At 49.5% G+C, this 23,190-nt stretch overlaps 2 protein-coding genes across 5 annotated transcripts in view; both read left to right on the forward strand.

Moving 5' to 3' along the window:
- LOC105356067 (collagen alpha-6(VI) chain) overlaps positions 1–13,965 on the forward strand; it is a 36,950-nt gene extending 22,985 nt beyond the window's left edge. The window contains exons 24-37 of one of the 3 annotated variants that reach the window (XM_023964317.1): positions 261–323; positions 5,228–5,290; positions 6,384–6,434; positions 6,781–6,816; positions 6,895–6,957; positions 7,031–7,093; positions 7,183–7,218; positions 7,296–7,332; positions 7,778–7,789; positions 9,237–9,730; positions 10,009–10,105; positions 12,404–13,036; positions 13,250–13,339; positions 13,441–13,965. In XM_023964317.1, the coding sequence (XP_023820085.1) occupies positions 261–323; positions 5,228–5,290; positions 6,384–6,434; positions 6,781–6,816; positions 6,895–6,957; positions 7,031–7,093; positions 7,183–7,218; positions 7,296–7,332; positions 7,778–7,789; positions 9,237–9,730; positions 10,009–10,105; positions 12,404–13,036; positions 13,250–13,326 (1,725 nt within the window). In that variant the 3' untranslated portion in view covers positions 13,327–13,339; positions 13,441–13,965. Of the gene's footprint in view, positions 1–260; positions 324–5,227; positions 5,291–6,383; positions 6,435–6,780; positions 6,817–6,894; positions 6,958–7,030; positions 7,094–7,182; positions 7,219–7,295; positions 7,459–7,777; positions 7,921–9,236; positions 9,731–10,008; positions 10,106–12,403; positions 13,037–13,249; positions 13,340–13,440 lie in introns of those variants that run through there. The other 2 variants (XR_002874954.1, XR_002874953.1) reach the window with 2 other exon arrangements.
- Positions 13,966–19,011: 5,046 nt separating this feature from the next.
- LOC101173335 (collagen alpha-6(VI) chain) overlaps positions 19,012–23,190 on the forward strand; it is a 43,210-nt gene continuing 39,031 nt past the window's right edge. For both annotated transcript variants that reach the window (XM_023964474.1, XM_023964475.1), the window contains exon 1: positions 19,012–19,122. The gene's annotated coding sequence lies outside the window, so the exon portion shown is untranslated. The remainder of the gene's footprint in view (positions 19,123–23,190) is intronic.

The raw sequence follows: 23,190 nt of genomic DNA on the forward strand, positions 1-23,190 counted from the left end.
GTGAACCGTGACACAATGAGACACCAAAAGGTGAACCGAGATATAGTGAGACCGCGAAAGATTAAGTCCAATATAGTGAGACCGTGAAAGTTGTACCACGATATATTGACATTGTAAAAGGTGAACTACATGTATTGAGAACGTGAAGGGTGAACCGCGACATAACAAGACAACAAAAGAACTGCGACACCGCCAGACTGCAAAAAGGGTTTATTGGACGGAGTTATGAAGACTCATCTGACAGTTTTCTTCTCCTGCAGGGAAGACCTGGACCAGCAGGACAACCGGGACAAGCTGGGTGGCATGGCCCGAATGGACAGAAGGCACGCATTATAACTCATCTATGACCTTTGACCTGGGCATCTCCGCTGATGTTCTAAGACAAACATTGACTTTCTATCCTCCGGTTCAAAGTCAGAAGAAAATCTGTAGCCCGTAGTTCTGGTTGGACTTCTAATTGGCAGCTGAAATGATAAGTGCATGTTGCACCTTCAGGTGGTCATCATCTGCAGGTGGTCATCATCTTCAGGTGGTCATCATCTTCAGGTGGTCATCATCTGCAGGTGGTCATCATCTTCCGGTGGTCATCAATCTTATCTTCAGGTGTTCATCATCTTCAGGTGGTCATCATCTGCAGGTGGTCATCATCTTCATCTTCAGGTGGTCATCATCTTCAGGTGGTCACCATCTGCAGGTGGTCACCATCTTCATCTTCAGGTGGTCATCATCTTCAGGTGGTCACCATCTGCAGGTGGTCACCATCTTCATCTTCAGGTGGTCATCATCTTCAGGTGGTCATCATCTTCAGGTGGTCATCATCTTCAGGTGGTCATCATCTTAACGTGGTCATCATCTTCAGGTGGTCATCATCTTCAGGTGGTCATCATCTTCATCTTCAGGTGGTCATCATCTGCAGGTGGTCATCATCTTCAGGTGGTCATCATCTTAACATGGTCATCATCTTCAGGTGGTCATCATCTTCAGGTGGTCATCATCTTAACGTGGTCATCATCTTCAGGTGGTCATCATCTTCAGGTGGTCATCATCTTCATCTTCAGGTGGTCATCATCTGCAGGTGGTCATCATCTTCAGGTGGTCATCATCTTAACGTGGTCATCATCTTCAGGTGGTCATCATCTTAACGTGGTCATCATCTTCAGGTGGTCATCATCTTCAGGTGGTCATCATCTTAACATGGTCATCATCTTCAGGTGGTCATCATCTTAACATGGTCATCATCTTCAGGTGGTCATCATCTGCAGGTGGTCATCATCTGCAGGTGGTCATCATCTTCAGGTGGTCATCATATGCAGGTGGTCATCATCTTCATCTTCAGTTGGTCATCATCTTCAGGTGGTCACCATCTGCAGGTGGTCACCATCTTCATCTTCAGGTGGTCATCATCTGCAGGTGGTCATCATCTTCAGGTGGTCATCATCTTCAGGTGGTCATCATATGCAGGTGGTCATCATCTTCATCTTCAGTTGGTCATCATCTTCAGGTGGTCACCATCTGCAGGTGGTCACCATCTTCATCTTCAGGTGGTCATCATCTGCAGGTGGTCATCATCTGCAGGTGGTCATCATCTGCAGGTGGTCACCATCTGCAGGTGGTCATCAATCTTATCTTCCGGTGGTCATCATCTGCAGGTGGTCATCATCTGCAGGTGGTCACCATCTGCAGGTGGTCATCAATCTTATCTTCAGGTGGTCATCATCTTCAGGTGGTCATCATCTGCAGGTGGTCATCATCTTCATCTTCAGGTGGTCATCATCTTCAGGTGGTCATCATCTGCAGGTGGTCACCATCTGCAGGTGGTCATCAATCTTATCTTCAGGTGGTCATCATCTTCAGGTGGTCATCATCTGCAGGTGGTCACCATCTTCATCTTCAGGTGGTCATCATCTTCAGGTGGTCACCATCTGCAGGTGGTCATCATCTGCAGGTGGTCATCATCTGCAGGTGGTCACCATCTTCATCTTCAGGTGGTCATCATCTGCAGGTGGTCACCATCTGCAGGTGGTCATCATCTGCAGGTGGTCACCATCTGCAGGTGGTCACCATCTGCAGGTGGTCACCATCTTCATCTTCAGGTGGTCATCATCTGCAGGTGGTCATCATCTGCAGGTGGTCATCATCTGCAGGTGGTCATCATCTGCAGGTGGTCATCAATCTTATCTTCCGGTGGTCATCATCTTCCGGTGGTCATCATCTGCAGGTGGTCACCATCTGCAGGTGGTCACCATCTTCATCTTCAGGTGGTCATCATCTGCAGGTGGTCATCATCTTCATCTTCAGGTGGTCATCATCTGCAGGTGTTCATCATCTTCATCTGCAGGTGGTCATCATCTTCAGGTGGTCATCATCTTCAGGTGGTCATCATCTTCAGGTGGTCATCATCTTCAGGTGGTCATCATCTGCAGGTGATCATCATCTGCAGGCTGTCACCATCTGCAGGTGGTCACCATCTTCATCTTCAGGTGGTCATCATCTGCAGGTGGTCATCATTTTCATCTTCAGGTGGTCATCATCTGCAGGTGGTCATCATCTTCATCTGCAGGTGGTCATCATCTTCAGGTGGTCATCATCTGCAGGTGGTCATCATCTTCATCTGCAGGTGGTCATCATCTGCAGGTGGTCACCATCTGCAGGTGGTCATCAATCTTATCTTCAGGTGGTCATCATCTTAACGTGGTCATCATCTTCAGGTGGTCATCATCTTCAGGTGGTCATCATCTTCATCTTCAGGTGGTCATCATCTGCAGGTGGTCATCATCTTCAGGTGGTCATCATCTTAACGTGGTCATCATCTTCAGGTGGTCATCATCTTAACGTGGTCATCATCTTCAGGTGGTCATCATCTTCAGGTGGTCATCATCTGCAGGTGGTCATCATCTTAACATGGTCATCATCTTCAGGTGGTCATCATCTGCAGGTGGTCATCATCTGCAGGTGGTCATCATCTTCCGGTGGTCACCATCTGCAGGTGGTCATCATCTTCAGGTGGTCATCATCTGCAGGTGGTCATCATCTTAACATGGTCATCATCTTCAGGTGGTCATCATCTTCAGGTGGTCATCATCTTAACGTGGTCATCATATGCAGGTGGTCATCATCTTCATCTTCAGTTGGTCATCATCTTCAGGTGGTCACCATCTGCAGGTGGTCATCATCTGCAGGTGGTCATCATCTGCAGGTGGTCACCATCTGCAGGTGGTCATCATCTTCAGGTGGTCACCATCTTCAGGTGGTCACCATCTGCAGGTGGTCACCATCTTCATCTTCAGGTGGTCATCATCTTCAGGTGGTCATCATCTGCAGGTGGTCATCATCTTAACATGGTCATCATCTTCAGGTGGTCATCATCTTCAGGTGGTCATCATCTTAACGTGGTCATCATATGCAGGTGGTCATCATCTTCATCTTCAGTTGGTCATCATCTTCAGGTGGTCATCATCTGCAGGTGGTCATCATCTGCAGGTGGTCACCATCTGCAGGTGGTCATCATCTTCATCTTCCGGTGGTCATCATCTGCAGGTGGTCACCATCTGCAGGTGGTCACCATCTTCATCTTCAGGTGGTCATCATCTGCAGGTGGTCATCATCTTCATCTTCAGGTGGTCATCATCTGCAGGTGTTCATCATCTTCATCTGCAGGTGGTCATCATCTGCAGGTGGTCATCATCTTCAGGTGGTCATCATCTTCAGGTGGTCATCATCTTCAGGTGGTCATCATCTGCAGGTGATCATCATCTGCAGGCTGTCACCATCTGCAGGTGGTCATCATCTTCATCTGCAGGTGGTCATCATCTTCAGGTGGTCATCATCTTCAGGTGGTCATCATCTGCAGGTGGTCATCATCTTCATCTGCAGGTGGTCATCATCTTCAGGTGGTCATCATCTGCAGGTGGTCATCATCTTCAGGTGGTCATCATCTGCAGGTGGTCATCATCTGCAGGTGGTCATCATCTGCAAGTGGTCACCATCTTCATCTTCAGGTGGTCACCATCTGCAGGTGGTCATCATCTTCAGGTGGTCATCATCTGCAGATGGTCATCAATCTTATCTTCAGGTGGTCATCATCTTCAGGTGGTCATCATCTGCAGGTGGTCATCATCTTCATCTTCAGGTGGTCATCATCTTCATCTTCAGGTGGTCATCATCTGCAAGTGGTCACCATCTGCAGGTGGTCACCATCTTCATCTTCAGGTGGTCACCATCTGCAGGTGGTCATCATCTTCAGGTGGTCATCATCTGCAGATGGTCATCAATCTTATCTTCAGGTGGTCATCATCTTCAGGTGGTCATCATCTGCAGGTGGTCATCATCTTCATCTTCAGGTGGTCATCATCTTCAGGTGGTCATCATCTGCAGGTGGTCATCATCTTCAGGTGGTCATCATCTGCAGGTGGTCATCATCTTCAGGTGGTCATCATCTGCAAGTGGTCACCATCTGCAGGTGGTCACCATCTTCATCTTCAGGTGGTCATCATCTGCAGGTGGTCATCATCTTCATCTTCAGGTGGTCACCATCTGCAGGTGGTCATCATCTGCAGGTGGTCATCATCTGCAGGTGGTCATCATCTTCATCTTCAGGTGGTCACCATCTGCAGGTGGTCATCATCTTCAGGTGGTCATCATCTGCAGGTGGTCATCATCTGCAGGTGGTCATCATCTGCAGGTGGTCACCATCTGCAGGTGGTCACCATCTGCAGGTGGTCATCAATCTTATCTTCCGGTGGTCATCATCTGCAGGTGGTCATCATCTGCAGGTGGTCACCATCTTCATCTTCAGGTGGTCATCATCTGCAGGTGGTCATCATCTTCAGGTGGTCATCATCTTCAGGTGGTCATCATCTTCAGGTGGTCATCATCTGCAGGTGGTCATCATCTTCATCTTCAGGTGGTCGTCATCTCAGGGTGGTCACGGTTAGCTCCTGAACCCAGAGTAATTCAAAGGTCACATTCAAAGATATCAGGCAGGTCTCTGGATTTAGAAAAAGAAGGTTCTCAGCTTTTTACCAAAGCTTCTCCATTCAGCGGGTTAGACGTTCCTGAAACCCTCATGGAACGGCTGCAGAACCACCAGACGACATGAAGTCTGGAAATCTAGGGTTTGGTCTTCATGAACAGCTGAACCCGTCTTCTACACGGTCTGGCTGTTAGGAACATGAGAAGATACATTTGTGTCACTACCAGACGTTTTGATCCAGCTTGTTTGTTCAAGGGTCACCAAGGAGAACCGGGTCTGAAGGGAGCAGCAGGACCTCAGGGACCCAGAGGAGCTCCGGTATGTAACAAAAGATGTTTCCACTTCTGACAGAGTTCAGAAACCAGTTTGGCTTAGAATCTGTGGCACGGATTCATCCCTGAATCAGTTTCCCTTAAAAGACCCGCCCAGGTGAAAAACGTGTTTTTAGCATGTTCTGATGATGGAGATCGGACAAAAAAAAAGGTAATTAAGATTAAAACTGTGTTTCCAAGTATTTCTTTATTCAATGTGAATCAGGAGCAGACAGAAAAAAGCGGTTTGATCGTATTTGTGACATGGCAAATATGCTGGGCGGGGCCAGGAAGCTCCCTGCTCCGCCCCATTCTGATTCATCCACTTGCAGACAGACAGATCCATGTGCGTCTTTAGAAAAAAACAACTGCTGTCCCGCCTTCGTCGGGGGTCTCTGGGGAGGGGTAACCGGGCGCTCCCCTCTCTTTTTACATTCTGTCATCCACCACAGTAGAACACCTGATCACAGGTGTCAGCTCACCTTTGCACCAACAGTATGGATGATGGAATGATATGCTTGACATGTGTGTGTTTGTGCGTGCGTGTGAGCTGGAGTTTTGTACATGTTGACATTTATGTAAGTGAAGATTTTTGGAGCCAACAGGTATGTTTGTAACATTTGAGTGTGTGGACAGGCCCCGCCCCCTTTGGACTAACATGCACACCTGGCTGACAGTAATAATGATAATACTCCAGTAGGTTGTTGCTTTGGGATCCCCCCCCCACACACACACACACTTCTTTATTTTTTCCTCCAGCTTCCTTAATCCCTTTTTCTCCTCTTTCTTTTTTTATCCTCATCTCTAACATCCCTCTCTCACTTTCTCTCTTCGTTTTTCTCATGTCTACAAACGATCATATAAACAAAGCTTAGCCTCTAATCCCAAAGGGGTTTATATAAATATACACCTCGTGTGGCTGAAGTGACAGGACTCCTCACGGAGCAGTAAAGTCTGTGGGACACAGGAGGCCTTCAGCTCTGATCTGATCAGGACCAGGAAAAAAAGAAACGGAGCTGAATAAAGCAGATGAAACCCATTCTGGGGTTCTGGAGGTGGACATTCAGCCTGCCTCCTTCTGCTCTTTGACTCTGTTTCAGGGTCAGGACGGCAGTGCTGGTTTTGGACCGGTTGGACCTGCAGGAGCAAAGGTAGAGTCGTCTCTACTAATAGATATGTTTCCATCAGTGACTGCTGTGCAAACACTGGAGGAGGAGGCGGAGACTGACGTCTCCACAGGAAACCTCCGTCTGGCTGCTAATCTTCATAAGCAGATCAGAAGGTTTTCATCTGAAGGACCTGAAGCCTTCAACAGCTGGATCTCATTAGAAGATTTCCAGCTGAACTTCCGCTGTGAAGCTGGTTAGAAAGGTCTAAAGGACTCGATCCTTCAGAACGTTCTAACCAGCTTCCTGCTTAAATCAGGCTGCAGACTCCAGTGATGGAAGGAGGACCACTGTGTGATGAAGCTGTCCGTCATCCTTGTTTTCCTTGCAGGGACACCCTGGGTTCCCGGGTCATCCTGGTCTTCAGGCGAGTCTTTCTGTTTTTCTGCAGTTCCTATCCTTCATTTAGCTCAAAGCTGGATGAGGCTGTTCTTCTCCTGATCAGGGAGAAGGCGGGTTTAAAGGAACCAAAGGGAACCCTGGACCTGCAGGCGGCCCAGGTGGAGGGGTGAGTGGGGGCTGACCCACCATCAGAGCCTACAACCATCAGGAGTGGTGCTTGCTTACTTTTCTTCCTGCAGGGAAGGTCAGGCGGGCCGGGAGAAGCTGGAGCGTCTGGAGATCCTGGGAATCCTGGAGATCGAGTGAGTCCAGCAGAACGTCACATCCTCCTGAAGCTTTTCCTGTCGCGACAATTCTTAGGTGTTGAGAGTTTCCTGTTTCCTGTTTGCAGGGACCAAAAGGTCCTCCTGGGGCTCCAGCTAGGACCGTAAGTCCACCTTAACTCCACCTGAGACGCTAACAAAGACCGAATCCTTCAACAGAAGCTTTGCTTGATTGTTGCAGAAGTGTGAACTGACGGCCTTCATCAGAGAGAACTGTGGTGAGTGAGGAAGAGGAAAACATGTCCGCTCCAAGCTCGGCTTGATTTCAAACAGTCCAGCAGAGGAGGTGGAGATCCTTCAGCTCCACGGACGGAGCCTGTGTTTCCAAAGCAAAGTCTGAAAAGGTTCTGATCAGAATCAGATTCAGTTCCTGTTTATGTTTGTTACCTAAAACACAACCAAGGTGGAAATGCTTTCTCCCAAACGTCTGAGTCTTTGTGGATCTCTACCAGATTCTCTGCTTGATGAACAGATCGGCCCAAAAGACATTTTTCTCATATATTCATAGACGTTCTTCTGCCTCGGTTCTGCTTCTTAGAAAATACATGCTAGGAAAAAATTGTTTGTTTCCATTTCTGTGTTTGTCCTGTTAGTCAGTTAAGCTTCGAGATTAAAAGAAAAATGCTGAATGTGGCTGACTGAGCTCTACTTCCTCCTCCACAGTCTGCAGTCGTGGTACGTCCATCACGCCACCAGAAACCTGCTGGTCCTCAGAGGACGGAGTATCAGCGTCATCCACTCAGTCCTACTTCTGGTCTTTCACTTCCTGTTCTCCTGGTCCTTCACTTCCTGTTCTTTTAGTCCTCCACTTCCTGTTCTCCTGGTCCTTCACTTCCTGTTCTTCTGGTCCTTCACTTCCTGTCCTTTTAGTCCTTCACTTCCTGTTCTTTTAGTCCTCCACTTCCTGTTCTCCTGGTCCTCCACTTCCTGTTCTTCTGGTCCTTCACTTCCTGTTCTTTTAGTCCTCCACTTCCTGTTCTTTTAGTCCTCCACTTCCTGTTCTTCTGGTCCTTCACTTCCTGTCCTTTTTAGTCCTCCACTTCCTGTTCTTTTAGTCCTTCACTTCCTGTTATTTTAGTCCTTCACTTCCTGTTCTTTTAGTCCTTCACTTCCTGTTCTTTTAGTCCTTCACTTCCTGTCCTTTTAGTCCTCCACTTCCTGTTCTTTTAGTCCTTCACTTCCTGTTCTTTTAGTCCTCCACTTCCTGTTCTCCTGGTCCTTCACTTCCTGTTCTTTTAGTCCTTCACTTCCTGTTCTTTTAGTCCTCCACTTCCTGTTCTTCTGGTCCTTCACTTCCTGTTCTTTTAGTCTTCCACTTCCTGTTCTCCTGGTCCTTCACTTCCTGTTCTTTTAGTCCTCCACTTCCTGTTCTTTTAGTCCTCCACTTCCTGTTCTTCTGGTCCTTCACTTCCTGTCCTTTTTAGTCCTCCACTTCCTGTTCTTTTAGTCCTTCACTTCCTGTTATTTTAGTCCTTCACTTCCTGTTCTTTTAGTCCTTCACTTCCTGTTCTTTTAGTCCTTCACTTCCTGTCCTTTTAGTCCTCCACTTCCTGTTCTTTTAGTCCTTCACTTCCTGTTCTTTTAGTCTTCCACTTCCTGTTCTCCTGGTCCTTCACTTCCTGTTCTTTTAGTCCTTCACTTCCTGTTCTTTTAGTCCTCCACTTCCTGTTCTCCTGGTCCTTCACTTCCTGTTCTTTTAGTCCTCCACTTCCTGTTCTTTTAGTCCTCCACTTCCTGTTTGTACATCTACATTCACACTTACCTTCCAGGTAACGCGTCTTTCCCATAAAGTTCATTTGTGATGTCTGGGGATCCAAGCAGAGTAGATGAATTAGAAACTTTATAGAAATAAACAGAAAAACCCAAACTAATCTGATCAGAGGAAGGATCAGACTAACACAAAGCTGTTGAACAAACGGGGAGGAGGTAAGCGGTTACTGGAAACACAGAGCAGCTGTCCTGTGACTGAGAGGAAAACACAAAGATAGGAAGACTCCTGAAAGAGCATCACTCCTGTTTCATCTCCTCACTGCAGGGTTACTTTAAGGCTGACTACCAAAAGCTGGAGGTCTCCTGGTTTCCAGTGATGTCCTTCACTTCTTCTCATCTTCTCACTGTCCAGGTGAGTCTGGGTCTCCGGTCCTCCCCACCGAGCTGGTCTTCGCTCTGGACTTGTCCAGTGGTGTGTCGTCGTCCAGCTTTGAGCTGCAGCGCTCTGCGCTCCTCCACCTGCTGCAAGGCGTAACCCTCGCCCAGAGCAGCTGTCCGACGGGCGCCCGCGTCTCTGTGATGGGATTCCACGAACGAAGCATGCGCCTGATCCGCTTCCACGAGCACTCCAACCACCAGAAGCTGACGGCAGCTCTGAAGGACATCCCCTGGAGCCCCTCGCCGTTCCAGCGCCACCTTGGAGCCGCCATGCGCTTCGTGGGTCAGAGCGTGTTCAAGCATGTGCGCGCCGGACTGCACATGAGGAAGGTGGCCGTCTTCTTCTCCGGCGGAGAGACGCAGGACATCCAAGAGGTAGTGACAGCCGTGATGGAGTACCGCGCTCTGAACATCGTCCCGGTGGTGGTCTCCTTGACCAAAGACCCTCGCATCGCACGAGCCATGGAGGTAAGGAGCTGTGGAAACTGCAAGAAGGTCTGAGAAGTTCTGTTAAAGTATTTTAAGGTCTATAAATGTCTGTGAAGATTTGTGATGTTCTGGAAAAGTTTGAAAGGTCTGAGGAGGTTTGTGAGGATTTCTTTCCTAATTTTTCCACCTTTTCTGAAACTTCTAGAGAAGCTTTTTAGAAAGATAAGGTTCTTTTGTCCACAGGTCTGCCCTGTCTTTGTTCATATTTCTGGGTTTCCTCTCCTCAGAAAGGTTCAGTGTTTGTTGTTCTTCCTCAGGCGGACGACACGGGGAACTCCATCTTCACGGTTCTGGAGAAGCAGCAGGACCTGGCTGCCGGGTTAAGGAAGGTCAGGAACTGTGCCATCAACTTTGGTGAGCTTTCGCCTGACCTCCGTGTTCTTCTGAAAGATCTGCGGTGTGTTTTAGGTTGGAGGTGTTTGAACGTTCATGCGGCTTCTCTCATTTCTGACAAACGTTTCACATGAAAAAGGCAGAACTATCTTCTTATCAACCGTCCACAAGCCTGGACTAAGATCAGATGTTTGGAAGTTGATGTGAGCGTTATCATCTCCTGAATCAGGATTTCCTCCTCCTCATCATCATCAGAGAGGAGCTGAGGTCTCCTGCTCTTCAGGGCTTGGATCTCAGATGGTTTGTGTCCAGACTGGGAAGGATTTGTGGGTCGGAGTCCTGGATGGAGATCCAGACGCCCTGAAGGTCTGTTCCTGTGGAGGCGGAGTGTAAACCTGGAATCTGGATCCCTTTGGGAGCCTGGAGTTCCTTCTCAGATGGACCTTTGTGATTCTGGTGGCGATACTGCTTCTGCCTGTAGGAGGTGTGTGATCCTCTGACAGGGCCTTCATCCCGCCGCTAAGGTGGCGGTGCTGAAGTGAAATCATCACGGAGTCTGTGGTCATCTGACCTGTGAGAGCCCAGGTCTTCTTTTGCTTCCGCTTCTTCATCTTTGATCTTTGGTCCATGGCTGCTCCTCTTCATCGTTTTGGTTTCTTGGCCAAACCAGCTTCAAATCATTTTAATGGAACAGAGGCTTTGACTTTCATGTTTTTTTCTGTGGAGACACTGCCCACCATTTCTGCTCCTGTAGAAGCTGTTAGGAAAGCCCCGCCCATTTCTTAAGGTCCTGCTTCACTGCAGGTTTCTGTGTCGGTTCTACGTTCCCTCTGAGTTCAGACACCTTCTGGTTCCAGGACTTTATGGTTTCATCTTTTTCTGTGAACCTGTTCGGAATCTTAGACCAGGGGCCTCATTTCTAAAGGTTGCGTACGCACAAAAGAAGGCGTACGCCACTCTCTACGCAATAGTTGAGATTTATAAAAAGCAAACCTGACGGGAAAATGTGCGGTCCTTCACGCTCTGACCCAGGCGTACGCACAAAAACGGGTGAAATGAGAAACGGCGACACCGTCGGCAGATGGAAGAAACACGTGAAAGTGAAAATGACAATCCTGCCTCTCAGAAATAACATGAAGACTTCACAAAGAAAGTCTGACAATTAACAGCTACACAAACACCCGTTTGATCGATCAGCAGTGAAACAAACAAAAAAATCAAACGAAAATTACAACAGAAATTCAAATGAACACATATTTGCAGAAAGAAAAGTGAAATATGTTCTGCAATATTGGCATGTTGTGCAATTCATCATAAATAATATAGTTAACAGAACGAAATAATGTACAAAACTGATATTCTCCTCAATGTGTCCGTCTGGAGGAGCAGATAGAGGTGCGGATGGACGGACAGACGTACTTATTGTCCACTGGGGAAAGTTGTTTTCATAGTAAAACATTTCTTCATAAGCTACAGAATTATGGTATTCATGCATATGCCTTTAGTTTGTTTTATTTTTGATGAAACAATGTATGGCGTATGTCTCAGCCATTCAGAAAGCAACAAGAAATTACATTTGCTGATCAATTTCCCATTTCCACGTGGATTATTACCGACATCTGCAGCTTGTCAGATGTAATTAAATGGAGGGAAATAAAATGCCCCATCACAATGCGTAATGACGCACAATGGCTGATCTTAGAAGATGTGGCAAATGGAAGAATTGGGAGTGAACGCATCTTTAGACAGCAAGAAGACTTGCTGGCAAACGAGGACGAGTGGCTTATGAGCCGGTTCTGACTTCCTGTTGGACCTCTGCGGGCTTTTTATTTCGGCCACGGTCCGAGGTTGTGAGGCTACAGCATTTACGGCGTCTGCCACCGTCTGCCGCTCACGTGCCTTTTTGGCATTAGTAATGCCCACACTGTGCCCTCCAAACAACACTTTCTCTTCTTTTCCACCTCGCCAACGATAACTTCTACTTCACATTGAGTGAAGTTACGTTTTTTTCATTTCCTCTCTGTGTTTGCCATGGTTTCAATCAATGAATATTAATTTGTGGGCGTTTCACGGACTATTTATGGGCAACTATGGGCGTGTCATGAGGCCACAAAAGCTGCGCTGCATTTAGAATTGGTTGTGATTTATTAAGGGAAAGATGCGTAGGATGTGCGTGCGCACGGTTTTATAAATCCCAATATTTCTGTGCGTACGCACGTCCTATGTTTCATCCGTACGCCACTTCTGACGCAAATCCTACGCAAAGTTTTACAAATGAGGCCCCTGATCTTCCTGACAGATGTGGTCCTGTCTCTGCAGACCCCTGCAGACCATCTGAGGACTGCTCCTTCATCCAGGACCCGCCCCCCCCTCAGGAGGTGGGCGTGGACCTGGGTGTGGTTGTGGACGGGTCCAGCAAGGTTCAGCCGGGTGAGTTTGCCAGTGTTAAGCAGCTCCTGGTCTTGCTTCTGGAGAAGCTGGCCGTGAGTCCTCGGGACCGGGTGGCCGTGGTCCAGCATGGCGGCGCCCAGGCCCCCACGCTGGAGTTCGGCCTGCAGACCTTCCAGAACCAGAACCTGATGAAGAGACACCTGCTCCAGAACATGAGGCAGCAGGGCGGCCCCTCCCTGCTGGGACAGACGCTGGAATACACCCTGAGGGAGGTGCTGCCGAAAGCGGGCCTGACCCGCCGGAAGAGGGCTCTCCTGATCCTGCTGGTGACCCAGACGGCCTCCGAGGACCAGAGCGGGCTCTCAAACATCACCGATGTGGCCCACTGTAGCCGCATGCCGGTGTTCGTGCTGACGGTCGGACGCCGCTACAACCAGACGCAGGTGGAGGAGCTGGCCAGCTCACCTGTGCAGCAGCACCTGGTCCACCTGGACAGGCTGGGGGGCGAGGAGCGGGGCTACGCCCAGCGCTTCTTCAGGGTCTTCCTGTCCGCCCTCAGCAGTAAGACCACGTTTCCTTCAACGTTTCTTCACTTTGATTCTGAATGATGTTGAGTTTGATCCATCAGGAGGTTCTGAGCTCAGGAGGAAACTGGGTCCAGTTCTTCTTGACCACAGTATCTGTAGCCCAAACCAGCAGGTTTTCATGTTAACCAAAGGATCTGGATCTCTGTGAAGACCATCACTGACAAACGTGGGTTTGTTCTTTGTTCAGAGGGCCTGAACTCGTACCCCCCACCTTTACCAGGACCTGTGTGCCGTATGCTGCGGAAAGTCAAATGGAGACACTGATCCTCTAGGACATGTAAGTCCGGTCGTCTGGACACAAACCCAGAAAGATCCAAATGAAACCAGGAAGAAGGATTTGTGTTTTTACCTCTGAACGTTTCTGTCCTTCTCTGTCAGGTACTGCACAGGCCAAGAACCTGCAGACTTCTGCTGGTTGTTGATCTAACATGGAAGTCCATGGCTCTGCAGACCTGGACCTGCATCCGTTCACATCTTCAACTCCTCCTGGTGCTTTAAACCGCCCCTACACGTCACCATGAAGTCAGACTTTACAGGAGAAAAGTGTCATGAAGATCTTCAGCTTATTGAGGACTTCCTTCCCACAGGAAGGAGCTTCCATGTTTCCCCGCTGCTTCCCTAAGATGGGAACGCCCAAGCAGGAAGGACTGCTTAAAGAGGTTCCTGTTGGTGCTGTAATCAGATTACAAAATTGCAGTTGTACTTCTGTGGTCGTAGAGATGAACGCTGGGATGCACTTTCATAAAAACTCTTCATTCTGTGACAGGTTTTACCTGAAAGACGCCAATAACCGTAACCTGTAAAAGGGGATTTTAATATTCATGTTGATGACCCCAGTGACTGCCTAGGAAAGGCTTTTGCAGCTTTATTAGATGATGTTGGTTTCACCCAAAGTGTGAATGAACCCACTCACTGTCATAAGCACACCCTGGACCTTGTTCTAACCCATGGGATAGAGATCAGCCAGCTGAGTGTCCTTCCTCTTAACCCCATCATTTCTGATCACTTTATGATTACCTTCCAGTTTACACTGGAACATCCTTCTGCCCCAGTGAATAAGAAACAGCCTAGAAGAACCTTAACTGACCGTTCTGTGTCTGAGTTTAAACACACAGTTCAGCCAGTACTTAGTGATATTCTGAGAAAATACTCTGAGACCAGCTCCCATAGTATCAGTCCTAGTATAAATGACCACTTTGTTAATGATGCCTTACAAGCCCTCAGGAGTACACTCCATGTTGTTGCCCCCTTGAAACCTAAGTTCGTCAGACAAAACCGAGTAGCACCGTGGTTTAACGCTGAAACTCGTTCTCTTGAACAAAGTTGACTCGATTTATCCCACAATGGGAAATTTGTTCTCCATATTTGACTCATCCCCTCCTGGGTGACCGTCACGAGTTCCCGTCACGAAATCAGACCCTGCAGTACCGCCTCCTGACCACGCGGTGGAGCCAAACCGTCAGCATGACGTCAGAGGTTACAGGTGGGACTAACGTTCTGGCGCTCTTTAGAGGAGTTGATCATGGAGCAGGTGTGGTGGAAGGAGAAATGCCTTCATCTGTGGGATTCTGGGTAAAATTATTTTGTTCTTTTATTCCTTTTTTCATTCACTTATTGTAAAAAAAGAGCAGTTATTATGAACAGCATGTAGATTTTAAAAAGTTAAAAGAAAAATGTAACATTTTCTGGAAAAGTGTCCCCATATTATACTAAACCAATCCAACATTTAAATTAAAACTCAACGTTTAAACAGTTTTTGCTTTACTATTTAGTCAAATTTAGTTTTGTTTTGACTAAAATACATGAACTTCTGTCTCTGAAAGTCGTATCTTTATTACCTCTTAAAACAAAAATGTTTTTTGTTTTATTTATATTCCTTCTTGTTGATCTGAATTTGTGTGTAAATAACAAAAGAGGTTCAACATAAAACTCTTTACTGTTAAGGAACAGCAGCAGTTTGAGCCTTTTTTAAGGGTTTCTCGCATGGATCTCTGCAACACCGGAGAGGAACATTTAAAGGTTTAACTCTTCTGGTCCAGGTCAGACTGAGGATTCGTCTTTTCTTTTTTTTTTTTCTTCTTTTTTTTTTAACTTGTCCTGTCCAACAGCTGGGCAGACAGATGAGAGCTGAGGGCCTCTTGTGTTGGACATATTTTGCTTTAACAAGAGGGGTTATTAATCTTCAGACAAACCAAAGGTATGTCTGAATAAACCCCTTTTGTAATTGAGGCCAAACTTTATTAATTTCAATCATGTCTGAAAATCTTTGGTGTTGGACCAGACGGAAAAGGAAAGAGGGGAAGAAGAGAGAGGGATGTTAGAGAGAGGAGGGGGTAGGGGGTGATAATAGGGGGGGCAAAGACCATGAAGCAGCATACAGCAACAAGTTTACTGGTTGTTTATCATTATGGTAAGGTTCAAATGTAGTACAAAAAGGGCGGAGCCTGTCCACACACACACTCAAATGTTAACATACCTGCTAGCTGCAAAAATGTCCACCTGTCAACATGCACACAAAACAGATAGTGTTCACACGCATACCTATGCCTTTAAACCAACTAGTGTGAAATATTTCATTCATTCAATCATGCAAACTGTTAGTGCAAAGGTGAGCTAAGACCTGTGCTCAGGTGAGTGTTTATGTCCTTCTAAAATGGATGGTGGAATGGAAGAAGGACGGAGAGTGCCCAGCCACCCCCACATCAAGACCCCCGCCGCAGCAGCAGCGGCAGCCGGAATCCCCCCAACGCCACACGGCAGCAGGCAGGGGACAATCGCCCCACGGGCGACCAAATCCGCCACCCAGGCCGGGACCAGCAGGACCGCCGCAAGGCCCCCAGAGCCAGAGAGCAGGGAGGCACGGAGGGAAAGAGAGCGCCGCCCCAGCCCAACCAGGAGAGCAGCCCCCCCCGCCGTGCCGGGAGAGCCCAACGCAGGGCCCCACCGGAGAAGGGCGCCCACAGCCCCAGATGAGCACCCCACCACCACCCAGGAGTTCCGGGCACCCCCCCGCCCCAACCCCAGGTACGAGCCAGGACCCCCCAAGGGAGACCCGCTCCGCACTCCAGGCAGCCACCCACCCGGCCCACGGTTGGTCCAGGGAGGAGCAAGGCAGGGGCCCGCCGCCCCCGCCCAGGAGGGGGGCACCCCGGAGAAAAAGGAGGCCCACAAGGGGTGTTGTAAATATGGCCCGACCAGGCTCGGCCACAGTTGGAAATTTGGCGGGGCCCAGCGCCCAGGGGCAAGGACCTGAACCCACCTTCCAGGGACACGAACACCCCCGGCTCAGGTGTAATGTGAACCCCCTCCCCGCACGGAGAGAGCACCGCCGGGCCCAGGATACCGGCACCCAGGGGACACGGCAGCCTTTGCCAAGGGACCCGTACCCCCCACCAGGGAAGGGGTAGGGGACAGATGGTCCGAGGTCCCACCTTCCTTGCAAAATTGGGTGCGTGTGTTAGAGAGGGTGTGTTTGTGCATGTGTGTGTGTTTATGTTGGGATGTATATATTGAAGGGGGAGGGGTGTGTGTACTAAGGGGGGTGCAGTTAAAATTGGCGGGTAGGGCACTAAGGGGACATCTCCTGATTACTCACAGTGATGTCCCCTCACCCTCCCCACCAAGGGCCCTACATGTCTAAGGTGCAAATAAAACCAAAAGAGGGGGGGCCCACTCCATACGGCAACCATAGGAGGTGCATCGCAGGCGAAACCCCCACCCCCTCACCCTAATATGAGGTTATATGAGGAAGGGGACGGCTGGTAGACTGTCCCCCGGTGGTCAAACAGCTGTCCCCGAGCCCCCCCCCCCCCCCCCCCCCCCCCCCGGAGCAAGCCCAGGCCCCCACCCCCAAACGCCGGTCCTAGAAGAGCTCTGGTCAGGCCTTGAAGGGACCGAGGCCGCCAACCTTTTCAACCACAGCGAGGATCCACATAGAAAAACCTGCAGCTCCTGGTTTCTCCTGGACAGACCTGGTTTGTTCTGCAGGAACCGAGCCGCCTCAGCAGCAGCTTCATCTCTCAGCTGCCTGGACTTTGTTTAAACTGAAAACCCTTCATCTTTAAAGAGGCTGAAGTTGCAGGAACAGGCGGGTTCTGGCTGCCAGCCTTCTTCAGCTGCAGTGAAGGACCTGCTGAGAAACCTCCTCCTCCTCCTCCTCAGCTGGTTCTCTACTCTCAGTAGGATTTAACCGCCATGCAATCACACCAATGAAACCAATTCCTGCACATTTGTCTACAAACGGCAACTTTGCTGCAACTGGAACCAAAAGCTGTGATCCTAATCAGCTTCATGGTTGCTGGAGCCTATCCCAGCTCCCGTTGGGTGAAGGCGGGGTTAACCCTGGAGGGGTCTCCAGTTCATCAAAGAACCAGAGTCACACCTAAGGGATCCTCATGCAGATCAGAATCTTCTGATGAGTCAAATAAACTTTACTGATGAAGCTCAAACAGGAGAATTGAACCCCTGCCAGGTTTCCGTGGCGTGTTTGCTGCTCTCTGACTCTGACCCAGATTCTGCCGTTCAGATGAACCGGGCCGGGTCATCTCTGGAGTCCTGAACTCCATTTTTGGACCTTCCAGTAAAAACAGTTCTATCTGTGTTTTTGTCTGGGAGCTGCAGACTCTGATGCGTTTGCACAGCTCAAAGCTGGAGCCTGAACCCCCCCCCTTCCTGGCAGACCCTCTCCTCCATGCAAATCGTTCCAGGATGTTCATTTCTCCTCAGACCTTCTGGATCTGCTCCGGCCCCTCCCACCGCCAAACGCCAAGTGGAGGAAAAACTTGACAGAATTCTTCTAAGAACTGGAGCAGACCTCCACCGAGGCGTCGGCTCCATGTCCCTAAAAGGAAGCGGGCCCCTCCAGAGCCTCCACACATCCATGTTCGACACCTCCTCCAGGCTGGAGCGCCGCTCCCTCGCGACCCCCCCCCGTCTGCTGAGGAAGACTTCAGCTGCTGCTGAGGAAAAAGCATGTGTTTTAGAAAACCTCTTCATCTGTTTGACTTGAAGCAGGTCGTGACGCAGATGCATGTCGTCTGACACCCCAGTCCCAACCTATCACCCCCCCCAATCCTGCTGACTGTTCAAGGACCCTGTCAGTGCTGTGCACGTGATCCGTGCACGCTCCCCGCTGACTGTTAGAAACGAGGAAATGAGCCAATCAGAGTGTAGTTTGTGTGGTCGTCCTGTGCACTTAAGGATCACGTGCACGCCACGTGCGTGCAGCATTTATCGGCCGGTAAGGAGCCAGAACTCGCACCTTAATGACTAGAGCGTGGCGTAAAGACGCCGCAGGACAGCGTCACTCGTACCTCATTCGGGCATCCAACTTCCTTGATCCTTACGGATCCGTCACCATAGTTACCAAACGCACCCCAATGCTACGTTCCATTGTAATGGCGTCCCTTGAGGTGGTCAACCCCCCCCCGTCTGGGTGACTAAAGCCTTAACTCCACCCTGTTTCTGGGAGCAGCTGCAGCATTGGGCTTCTCCTGAGGCGTTCCTCAGGGCTCGGTTCTCGGCACTCAAAGGTTGAGGGTTCAAATCCTAGTATGGAGGCAGAGCTGAAACCTTTGGGGGAGTTGATGAGGCGTCATGTTCCTGCAGCCTCTTGGATTGAAGAGGGGGGGGGGACTTTCCAGCAGAAGCAATCAGCTGATAAGCCCTTAAGTGCACCCCCAACAGGAAGCCCTCCCGCCTGTGGGGGGAGGATCAAAAACGAGGTCTTCAGGTTGGAATGTGTTCATGATGATGATGATGATGATGATGGTTTCATCATGAAGAAGCTGAAGCTCCTTCAGGCACCATGAAGCTCTGATTCTGACCTGGTTTAGGAAGTAAAAGGTGGGATTTAACAGATCCTGTGTTGGTGAAAGAGCAACCCAGAGGATGGAGGTGGTCCATCCTGACGTCTGGCTGATGGGAGGGGGCGGGCCTGGGGGGACGTTCCTGCAGGAGCACGTCTGCGCAGGAGTCGGGGGTCTGCTGTGCAGAGGAGCAGACGCAGAGCGGCACGTCTGAGTCTCCACTGTGAAGGTCTGCTGTCGGCTGGAGCTGCAGGTTAGTGTCCAGCTCCTCCATGGAGGAGCCTCCTCCTCCATGGAGGAGCCTCCTTCTCCGTGGAGGAGCCTCCTTCTCCGTGGAGGAGCCTCCTCCTCCTCGGTTCCTCCTGTCTCTGCTCTGTGCTCCGTTTCTGCTCAGTCTTCAGACTTTTGTGTTCATCACAAAGACGCTGAGTTTATCCTTTCAAAGTCCAGCAAATCTGCAGAAATCACTTTGTTTTCTCTGGGTGGTGATCTGGAACCTGGAGGTCAGAGGTCGAACCGGGTCGCTCTGCTGTCAAAAACCTGAAGCTTCAGGTTGTGAACAGATGAGACGGTTTGACGGAGAACAGCTGCTGCTCTGTGTCAGTTCTTCATCTAAACAGAAATATTTAACGCCTGCAGAGACAGAATCCGTTCATGGAAACCTCTGAGTTCAGCTCCTGCAGCTTGGATTGGATCTCAGTAAAACACCAAAACACTGGGGGGGGGGGGGGGGGGGTCATCAAGTCCATCCAAGCTTCTCATAGATTCTGATGTTTAATAAACATCCAGCACTGAGACGTTTATGGAAGGTCTGAACAGGCTTCCATACCGAACTTTTCTTGTTGAAGAATCTTTCAGGATGACATTGGTGTTTCCTAAAGATCTGCTGTTGGTCACAGACTGAAAGTCCAAATCCTCCAGGAGAACCGAGTCCTGCAGCAGAGTTGCAGCCTTCAGAGATTCTGCTCCCCAGAGATGATCTGCAGCAAATCAAATCCAAACTTTGAACAGACATGAAACGTTCACAGTTCCATCATGTCTGCTTCGTTGCTGCTTGATTGCGGCTTCATTGCTGCTCCGTCGCTGCTTCGTTGCTGCATTGTTGCTGCATTGTTGCTCCATCGTTGCTCCATCGTTGCTGCCTCGTTGCTGCTTCATTGCTGCATCATGTGACGCCTGCAAATGTGGCTGAATTGCAGCCCTGCTGCGTTTAATCGCATCTGTTGTATCTGTAATCCCAAATGACTGCTCCTTCAGGACCTGCACCATGGATTTCTTCATTCAGTCCCCCACCCCTCAGTAATGGTTGATCCCCCCCCCCCATTCGTTTTTATGAGCTTTTAATATGCAGCAACAATTAAAAGCTGCAATAGAAACCGCAGCATTTTCAGATTTTGTCATGGGGGGGGGGGGGGGGGGGCAGACCTCCATCAACACTGGTGGTTGTGGTGGTGGTGTGTGTGTGTGTGTCTGTAGGGGGGGTCAGCCAGCCACTGAAAAACAACCCCACCCTAAAAAATCCACTCCAGTCACACTTTAAAAGAAGGAAAGTAACGTTGGAAGAGGGCGGAGCTGTGGGTCACATGACCTGCTGTTTCTGAACCACTGACCTGAACCCGTTCAGAGACCGTCTCAGGTTACCTGATGACTTGGATTTGGGGGGGCAGTGGTCTCCATTGAGTCCAGAGAGGAACCTAAACGTTGACTCCACCTCTATTTGGACCAATCTGCCTCGCTTGCCCCTCCCACCATCTCTCTAATGAGTTTGGGCGTCTTAGAAGATGTGAGGAGCTTAGGCTCAAACGGAGAGAAGCTGCTCCTCCTGGAGGAGATTCCTCTGCTGGAGCTTTAAGAGGCAGATGTTTCTGCAGACGTCAGGATGAAGCAGCTGGACGGAACTCAGGTTATTTCCATGAAGTGTTTACATGGTTTCCCTGCTCCGTCTCAGCCTGTTTGGACTTTGGATGCTCCAATCATCAGCCGGTAGATGGATGATTAGATAAGAGAGCAGGTCCTCCTCCAGAATGTTCTCCTGCAGCTGCTCCTACAACCACAGAGGGAGGGAGGAGGAGAGGAGGACGCAGAGAAGGAGGGAGGGAGGACTTGCTGATGTTCTGTGTTTACATCTTTAGGGTTCCTGAGCAGAACAGAACCAGAACTTCTTGGCCGTTGGTAAAGTCCAGATCACAGTGGGAGGTTTTCACCTGAAGACGGACGTCTGCTCCGTCGAGGCCTGATCTGTGTTGGGCCGATTCCATTGTAGTGAAGCAAACTGATGTCATCGTCACCCCCCCCTCAGGGGTTACCTGGGGGGGGGGGGGGGGGGGTTTGACCCCCAAGCAGCTTCAAAGAGTACATCTTTGAATAACCTCTGGTGGGGGGGGGGGGGTGACGTTTGGTTCCCTGGGATTTATCCCAGATGTCCGACAGGCTTCAGGAAAGGGTTTCAGTTTCACAGTCAGTTTGTGTGTAACTGTGTGTAGTTGCAGTGTGTCCTCACACATCAATCTATGTTCTCTCCATACAGTGCTGGGGGGGGCACAGATGCTGGGCCTCACTCATGTAAACAGGAGCTCCATCACACTCCTGAATTCCTCCTCTCAGGACGTTTCCTGTTTATTCCACATTCTGCTGGTGTTCTGCTCATCAAACCCAAACGCTGAAGCGGCTCCACTCATCCTGGTGGTCTGTCAGCTCCAGCCGGGCAGGAAGTGCAGAGAAGCTGAATCCTCCTAGAAGTTCATCTGAAATGATGTGAGGCACAAAGGAAAACCTCTTCACCTCGTCGTGATCCAAATCCTGCTTTTGCTGTCGGATCAGAAAAGATGATCCTTTTTTAGGAGGATCTCTTCATTCGGAGGACGCTGCTCAGTGAAGATCGCCTCCATCAACCATTTTCTGTCTGAGGATCCTTCTTCTTTAGCGTCTGGCTGACAAACTGGACCCACTTTGGTTCCTGACGCCGATTCTTGTTCAGTGTCTGGTTCTCTGTCTCACCTGAAGACTTTCTTGTAGATGCAGTTCTTGTAGTGGATCCACCTGGCCCAGGTCAGACACTGCTGGTCTTTAAGTCAGGACTCTGACCAGGTCCTTGGTAATTCAATCATATCATGATCTGTTCCCAGTCGTCTTTAAATTATGGTTGTGATGTTTTCAGCCAAAATCCCAAAACCTGGGTGGTTTTCCAGGACATAGTTTCTGCAGAACAGCAGGAGTTCAGCAGAAATTCACCTCTGCGTTGTGGGCGGGGCTGTTGGTGCAGAGTGACCTTACATTGATATCCCAGCATGCCTTTGTTTACACTCTCTCCTGCTAGCTTACAGCCTGTCACACCTCCAAGCTAGCATTAGCGGTGCAACAGTTATGAGTAAAGAAATGTTATGTCAGGGGGAGGAGGGGGGGTTCTGCCGTAGTGCTCTGGAGCCTGAACCTTAGCAGATGGCAGTGTCTCCTCAGGCTCTGATGCTATAGAAGGCCTGGCAGCAGAAATGTAGTCCCCCCTCCCCCCCCTGACTTTCTGTGGTTGGAGGTATGGAGGCAAACGATCACAGCAGGATGTCGGTCTGAATCCCTTCCTTTACTGAAAGACAAGTCTTCAGGGATCAGAGTCCAGACTAAACAAATCAAGGAAGGTTCCTCCCTCCTTATCGCAGCGAAACCAGAGCAGCGGCTCGTCAGAGACACGCCGGGGTCACAGAGGTCACCGACACACAACCAAACGCCAACACCAGCTGACCAGCTCCCTGCAGACCCACAGAGACTCCAGCTCATCCAGGGATCATCAGCCAGCAGATGTTTGAGTCCAGAGGACGTTTACCGTTCAGTCAGATTTAACGGTCAGATCCTGGTTCCACTGGGACTGTCTAGCAGTTCTACAGTTGTGCATCATGATTGTTGCAAAGCGTGATCACGCCAGATCTCACAAAATCTCACGAGTAACCGTAGGTCTCAGGAAGAGGAAAAGCATAAACGATTGATCTCCACTTTCATAGATCGATTCTATCAGAAACCAGGAAGTGGAGGAATGGATCAGAACCGCTACAAGGCCTCAAGTAAAAACTATCAAACCACCTGGAAGAAATCGACTGTCATCATGAGTGACATCCGATCTTTGGTCACATTTAGAACCTCTGACCCTCTTTAAATGTTTGACACATTCCTGCTTCTGAGAAGTCTGCTGTCCATTAAGGGAACCCTGACCCTAAAGGGGTTAACCTAAACGCCTTTGGCGACCAGGTACCCTGACCCTTAAGGGGTTAACCTAAACGCCTTTGGCGACCAGGTACCCTGACCCTTAAGGGGTTAACCTAAACGCCTTTGG

Source organism: Oryzias latipes, chromosome 16 (assembly GCF_002234675.1).
Source record: "Oryzias latipes chromosome 16, ASM223467v1".
Classification (NCBI taxonomy): Eukaryota; Metazoa; Chordata; class Actinopteri; order Beloniformes; family Adrianichthyidae; genus Oryzias; species Oryzias latipes.